General features: G+C 38.5%; 1 protein-coding gene across 2 annotated transcripts in view; it reads right to left on the reverse strand.

The window, feature by feature from the left end:
- Window positions 1–7871, reverse strand: part of LAMA4 (laminin subunit alpha 4) — a 95784-nt gene that overhangs the window by 33205 nt on the left and 54708 nt on the right. The window contains exons 13-16 of one of the 2 annotated variants that reach the window (XM_042877712.1): window positions 5746–5894; window positions 3523–3664; window positions 2473–2569; window positions 1790–1906 (exon numbers count right to left, since the gene is read on the reverse strand). In XM_042877712.1, coding sequence (XP_042733646.1) covers window positions 1790–1906; window positions 2473–2569; window positions 3523–3664; window positions 5746–5894 — 505 coding nt within the window. Of the gene's footprint in view, window positions 1–1786; window positions 1907–2472; window positions 2570–3522; window positions 3665–5745; window positions 5895–7871 lie in introns of both variants that reach the window. The other variant, XM_042877701.1, reaches the window with a different exon arrangement.

Here is a 7871-nt window from a genome sequence, read left to right on the forward strand (position 1 = left end):
TGCAGAGAAATCCAAGGCACTAAAATGCTTTTGTTATTCCACATCCAGTTTTTGTTTTTGTTTTTACTTTTTGAGTTACCAAGGAATGTATTTCCAAAATCATGGCATTTTGCATATGATATCTTAGTAGTAAAAAGCAAGAATAGGAATTAATTCCAGCAAAGCCTTTGACACTGTCTCCCACAGCATTCTCCTGCAGAAGCTGGCAGCCAGAGGCTTGGATGGGTACACTCTTGGCTGGGTAAGGAGCTGGCTGGAGGGCCGGGCACAGAGAGTGGTGGTGAATGGAGTTAAATCCAGCTGGCGACCGGTCGTGAGTGGTGTTCCGCAGGGGTCGGTGCTGGGGCCTGTCCTCTTCAATATCTTTATTGATGACCTCGATGAGGGCATCGAGTGCACCCTCAGTAAATTCGCAGATGACACCAAATTGGCTGGAAGTGTGGATCTGCCTGGGGGTAGCGAGGCCCTACAGAGGGATCTGGACAGGCTGGAGAGCTGGGCTGGAGCCAATGGGATGAGTTTCAACAAGGCCAAATGCCGGGTCCTGCACTTCGGCCACAACAACCCCAGGCGACGCTACAGGCTTGGGGCGGTGTGGCTGGAGGACTGCGTAGAGGAAATGGACCTGGGGGTATTGATTGATGCTCGGCTGAACATGAGCCGACAGTGTGCCCAGGTGGCCAAGAAGGCCAATGGCATCCTGGCTTGCATCAGAAACAGTGTTGCAAGCAGGAGCAGAGAGGTGATTGTTCCCCTATATTCAGCACTCGTGAGGCCGCACCTCGAGTACTGTGTCCAGTTTTGGGCCCCTCACTGCAAGAAAGATATTGAGGCCCTGGAACGTGTTCAAAGAAGGGCAACAAAGCTGGTGAGGGGTCTGGAACACAGGCCATATGAGGAGAGGCTGAAGGAGCTGGGAATGTTCAGCCTGGAGAAGAGGAGGCTCAGGGGAGACCTTATTGCTCTCTATAACTTCCTGAAGGGAGGTTGTAGTGAGCTGGGGGTCGGCCTCTTCTCTCGTGTCATCAGTGATAGGACCAGGGGGAATGGTTTCAAGCTACGGCAGAGGAGATTCAGGCTGGACATGAGGAAGTATTACTTTTCAGAAAGGGTGGTCAGGCACTGGAATGGACTGCCCAGGGAGGTGGTGGAATCACCGACCCTGGGGGTGTTCAAGGAAAGGCTGGATGTTGTGTTGAGGGACATGGTTTAGTAGGAGCTATTGGGAATAGGTGAACGGTTGGACTGGGTGATCTTTTAGGTCTTTTCCAACCTTAGTGATTCTATGATTCTATGATTCTATGATTCTAATGGAGAATTTTGAATATGTCAACTTTGGACATCTTTGGGTATGGGCTGGATGCTCTATGATATCTGTTTTCTGAGAAACTAAAGTGAGATTTTGTCAGTCAAGACTGCCAGTAATTAATCTCCCAAATACTCTGTATGTGATTATATGAGAATTAGATTTTGACAATCAATAGAGTAAATTCACAGATTTGTAAATTCTCCAAAGCCCTGAAAAAATCAAGAGTTAAATGGGAGAGGACAATTGTAGGAAGCAGGATCAAAACAAATGTTAGTACTTTCTGATGGAAAAAATGTATAATTTTATCATGAATGCATTAAAGATGGATTGATATTAATTATGTCTTGTCATTTCCATCAAATTTGTTTGAGCCTTCCTGGAACTGAAATCTTAATATCAACTTCATAGGCCATATGCAAAGATAAAATGCGGTGCAAAGCATTTGAAGGCAAAGAATCATAAAATGAGATTTCTTACAACCTAGTTCTGCTGATTGCATTTTTGTGATGGCTCTCATCAGTTTGCTTTGCACAGCATGCATTCGTGCCACAGTGCCATTGACATGACGGCTGGTGTCTGCAATGGTTAAATCATTACCTGTGGGGAGAAATTAGGAGATATGACTGAATGATATCAAAGGAGCATTTTAAAAAGATAAATTTTCTCCTACTGAGGTATGTTATTAAGCCTTTAGTGTACCATAGGTAGTATGCTAAGACATTTTTTAGCATCGGCTACAGTAGCACTCTTGACTTTATATCATCTAAAGTCATAAGCAACCTTGATGCTCATAGCCATTAACTGCCTTAACTCAGTCAGTGCCAACTCTCATTGTGTTTTCCAATTCCAAACTTACACAGGAGAAAGTCTAAGAAACTCAAAAGGTCCTGAAAAATTGAAGAGGTCATTTCCATAATCTTAGTACTATCATTCATTTTCAGTGAAAAGAAAAAAAAAAAAAGTCAAAATCTTTTAACATTTATTAGTATCCAACACTGAAGAAATCCAGATTCCTGAATACTTAAACTGTTGTGAATTGATTTCAGTCAACTACTTAACTGAGTATATTTACATGTGAAAAACTATTTATGGGTGCAGATATTTAAACAGTGGATATATTTCAGATGGTCCTTTTGTAAATGAAATAAACTTTGTATATTTACTGTAAGCTGCTGTCTGTTGTAGCTGCATGGCTCGGCTGAGAAGTTCTTCACTTTTACCTCTATGGTAAGTGATCTGAGTATCAATTCCAACTGCAGCCTGCAAATATATTTCAAAAAAGAAAGTCAAAATAATGTCAACAGAAAGTTTCATTTTTCTTGTTAGTACTTAAGATTGGCAACTGGAATACAAAAAGAAGATTGAAAGGAAAATTTCCTATAGGCTGTAATAAAAGCTTAGAGAAACGTACTTTTCAGAGAGCAATAAAGGATAACTAAGATGCAGAAAACAGAGAACTCCTCTTAATTTATCAGCTCTAATATACCAACTTGGTATTCATTCTGCATGTTAGTTAGGCATCGTGTTTGTTTCCACTGTCAGTTCTATCAGGTGATGAATGTGTGCTGTGTGGGGAACTGTTTCCAGTCCCCATTAGCATACTGTAAGCAGAGGACAGGACTCAAAATCCCTAGGGATCTGGTCCCTGCAATCCAACCAGTTCCTCTTTCTATCCTACTAATAAATTGCTACTAAAGTCTTTTAAAATTATAAACGTAAAAAAGGAAATAAAATATTTTAGAACAGTAAGGCCCGAGACAAAACTAGCATCCTCATTAAAGCAGTGAGCATACAAGTGGGTTATTTGCCTCATTTTAACTTTCTATGAGAAACAGCGATGATCCTGTCACTGATCCTTTCCTTCCACCTGGTACTGTGTGGAAGAGGAGGACTCAAGCACCCATTCCTACAGAGCCAGGGAGTTGTCTGCACTTTTACAGGACTGTCTCAGGTTGAGTGACAGGACAAAGAAGCATCTCCCTGTACTCATTGACAGGAAGGCCCTATTGCTTCTTTGTAAATTACAGGGGAATGTAGACAGGCAGAATGGTTGACCACCTAGGATTTAATTCAGGAAATAACATATGAAGCAAAATGTGCAGTGAGAACTTTGATGTGGACAATGAAGCTAGATCTTGTTTTTTCTTCATACTTAGGTGTTCAAAGCCCCTGTGGCATTGCAAATAAATGCCGGTGTTATGACAACTACTTACATCATTGACCCGGTTTGTTGTGTTCAGTGCCAGTAAAGCAGCTTTATTAGCTTCTTCAATATAACCAGCAATATTTTCATATACATTTGAAGCATTTATTGCCCTTTGTACCAATCCATTTGTATCAACACCATGTAAATTCCTGTTAAAAAGAGAGTAAACAGAGGAAGAAACCAAACTGCATCAAATTAGTTTCAAATTGATTAGCTTTCTTAACATTCTATGAATCTTGACTATATAATTTTGCACATAAATATGTTTTGGCCTGGAGTGTATTCCCTTCATTGGGTATGACCATCCATGCCAATCTAAAGCAGGAGAAAACTATGTGGATAGCAGGTACATCCCAAGGGTTTCCAACTTGCTAAAGCTCTGGGAATTTGGCCTTCACATCTATGTGAGCAGTAACAGGTAACTTCTAAGCTTTTATCTATTTAAAAAATCTGGATAGATATTTCATAAACAGACAGAATAACAGATCAGTGGGTTGTCCTTCTATGGAGATAACTCCTGGCTGTGAATGGAAAGAACTACGTGTACCAGTGATCAGGACAGCTGTATCAACAGACTATTTATATGTTCCAAATGCAGATGGGAAAAGGGGGAGAATTAGATGAAGAACTATCCACTGGTCATGAAATTTTGCAAGAAGTTTGATTTCAGAAATATAATGTTGCCTTGCTGCCATGGTAGAACTCGATGTGCATATTAAGAGCTAAATGGTCTTCAGAGGAGATTCGAAACAGTTGGCTTAGGGCTGACCCTTCAATAATTACTAACTTTGAGTAAGCATTATTTTCTGTATTTTTGTGATAAACAGAATTCAGAGAATATATTTATATAAATATTAGATATACATTTATATCTGCTTCTGTGCATTCACTTCAGTGTATTTGCACGCTGAAGGCATAACAATTTTCCAATTATCAGTAAGAATTTTCTGCTATATTCACTCCAAATAAACTTCAACAACAAAAAAGCCTAACAAGTTTATAAAGGAAATCCATTAAAGAACAAACAACGACAACAACATAAAACAACCAATCAACTGATAAACAACATAATGACTTGAAGATAGGCTAAATGTTTTAAAGGATTAAAGTTTCACTGCAGGACGATCTTCTCAAAAATTAAGAATCAGCACATTTCCATCTGGATATTTTGCAATTATTCCTGCTCATTTTATATTAAATTCCCGATATATTGGAGTTGGTAGTAATTTTAAGATTATTTTAGGAAAGGTTGAAGATTAGCCATGTGGGGTAGTTTCTTTCAAGTGATTCTACTACCCCCAGCTAGGCGATCTCAGACTGAACATATTGTTCACTTTCTAGGCTGTCTGTAGTTTGTGTAGCATTATAGAACAAGAGTTTCAGATATCAGCTTTGTACAGCTCTATAAAGGAAAGCCATCTGTTATTTTTTCACTGTTTAAATCTCCTATCCACTGTGTACTAATATTAAGAAACAACTGGTATTTAGATAATATGCTTGATGAGTAGTTATAACACTTTATCCTTTGAAAATGTATGTTCATTACTTAAGGTAGAATTTGGTGAAGCATTTTCTTTAAAAAATCACTTGCAGCAGTGATTTTTTCATGTGTAGTACCAATTGCAAATAAAGTCATATTTTAAATCTGCTTAGAGTGACTTTTTAGTAAATTGAAGGAAAGTCTGTTTGCCAGCAAAATAGGAGGCCTTGCAATAAACTTTTGGAATTACAGAAGGCTTGTTTCACTGAAGCACAATTTACACTTCAAGATATATTCCATGTGTGAACCACTTCTTAAACAAAAACTATCACAAATCCCATTTTATGGCCCATACTACAAAAACATTTTTTAATATGAAATAACTCACTAACAAAAGCAGTATCTGCCAGCCCCATTTAATCTGCCTGTATTGTACTACTTTTCAGTAGTTTGCCTTTTCTATTCTCATATTATGGCAAGAGGAGAACGTGCCAAATTAGAAAGAGAAGAATATCACACAAGATACATTTGTTTATGCTTTGAGAAGATGAATAGATTTTGTTTTGCTCAAATTCAGATTTTCTCTCTGGACCATGAAAGTTCTTTCCACACATGAGTTCCCAGCAATTTGTTTAATGCCTGTTTACAGCCAGTGTATCTAATGTCACTGTGTTTCTGCTTTTCTCAGTTCATTCAGCTGTTCAATAATTAGCACTTGTATGAACAGAGTCTGCCGAAGTTAAATTTTACCGGTCCAACTCATCAGCAAGTCTTCTTAGGTTATGTGCATGCTGCATAGCCTTTTCTTCCAGCTCATCATCAAACAGAGACAGATTGGCTATTTTTTCTTGCAATTCCTTTTTTGCTCCATCTATTTCTGCGTAGAACCCTGACACATTCTGAATAAATATGGAAGGAAGGAAAGAGTATGAAAATCGTAAAAAAATCAGGTCTTTAAAAAAATTATTATGTTTTATTTTACCTTTTATGTTATAATGCATTTGTTTTCTTTTATATTTTTATCAGATAAAAGAGAGTAAAGGGTGTCTTATGAGTGTTGGTGAAGCAAGACAAACGCAGGAAGATAAAAATCAGCCAAATTCAAGAAATCTCTTCAAAAGATATTATAGAGAGATGAGAGAAATACAAAAGAGAGACAGTTGAGAGATGTATTGCCATCTGTTGTGTTTACTTTAGAACAGTGCCAATGGCAAGCTTTTTTGTTGTGAAGCATGACTAGGTAGAATAATAAAACCAGATCTTTGCAAAATCCCCTTATTCTGACACCAAATTAGGAAATGGAAACCATGGTGTGTTTGCTTTATTTTTTATTTTATTTTATTTTTTTTTAAACCTGCAGGCCAGAAATTAATTCTTGGGACTTCTAAACTGCAAGCAAACTAAACAATGCTGGAGTGGGCTGGCTTACAAAGCATCCATTAGTGCATGATCCCTGGCACCGTTTTGGCCCTGGTCAGCTGCCACTCTTCCAAGCGTACCTCCTTGGGGAATGAGGCAGTGCCTGTGCCCCAGGGGCAACGTGGAGGAGGCATGTTGTTGGAAAGGGACAGAGTTTAGCAATACAGATGTAAGCTGTGCCACACACAGCTGTGAGAATAGTCCCGGTCCCATTCTGTCACCTTGCACAGAAATAGCTCTTACAGCAGGAGGATATCTTGTATTTGTCTGGTTTGCAGGAGTCTATCAGAAAACTAACATGTATGTGTGGGCAAAGGAGAAGTACTCACTTTGCTTTAGCTACAGACTTTTCTTATACAAAATATCTGTGTGAAGACCCAAGTGGACATCTGTTCACCTTCTCTCTAGTACACAACTTTGGCAGCAAGTTTGATGATTACAACTGTGATTGTAAATACAGAAAAAAAGGATGAAACAAGGGAGAGAAAAAGGATGAATGAGGGAAGTACGAAGAATCTCACTGCTGGTGAGGATGGAAGTTACTATTCCCCTGCTATGCAACCATCCCCTATGGCAGATTTATCGTACCCTGAACGATAAACTGCAGCAATTTATTTTACACAAAACACATGAGAAAAAAATATCAAACTGACTGACTACCTTGGGATGGCTATAATTAAAGAAGACTGTAGTCTTGTTGTTTTCTATAGTTAATTTTCCAAGAAAAAATGTTGACATTTGTTTTTGTGTTGCTCTGAACAACTGTGGCCAAAATAAATGTTTGTAGAGAATTTTCATTTGTCTTAACTATCAACAATTCTTATTATAAGAGAGGAAAAAAACCCAAAACAAACAGCTTTTGTAAAACAGCAAGGATTTTAGTTGGAAAAATCCCACTTCTATTTTCTTTGGGTTTTTGTTTTTTTTTCATAGAAAGTTCAAAAACCATGGGAAAGTTTAATCTTCTAAAAATTTCCCACAACACCTTGTCTTATTCAGAGGACTGGATCCTAATCTATAGTTCCAAAAGAGAATGTCAAGATAATATCTTTGTATGTACAATTTACATTTTGACCATCATCGATTCTATGACTGGTTTTAAAACTGAGACATGGGAGCTGCCTTCTGTGCTCACTTGAAGGCAGGAGAAAAGTTCAGTGTGCCACCAAAGCACCATTTGGCAGCCACTCATACTGAAATGACTGAGAACCCTGCAGCAAAATTCTTCAATTAGTTGTGCCTACAATAATGTGTACTTCTAATATATTATTTTTCCATGGCAGTAAAATGTTACAGCACTTTTCATCCAGGAGGAGTTATACTTTATTTTTTCATCAGTTTTTCATCATTGAAGCAGTCAAAAAGAAAAGAAAAAAGAGGAGCGGAGCGGAGCGGAGCGGAGCGGAGCGGAGCGAAGAGAAGAGAAGAGAAGAGAAGAGAAGAGAAGAGAAGAGAAG

Source organism: Lagopus leucura, unplaced genomic scaffold (genome assembly GCF_019238085.1).
Source record: "Lagopus leucura isolate 7727_CA_CO unplaced genomic scaffold, USGS_WTPT01 Super-Scaffold_73, whole genome shotgun sequence".
NCBI lineage: Eukaryota > Metazoa > Chordata > Aves > Galliformes > Phasianidae > Lagopus > Lagopus leucura.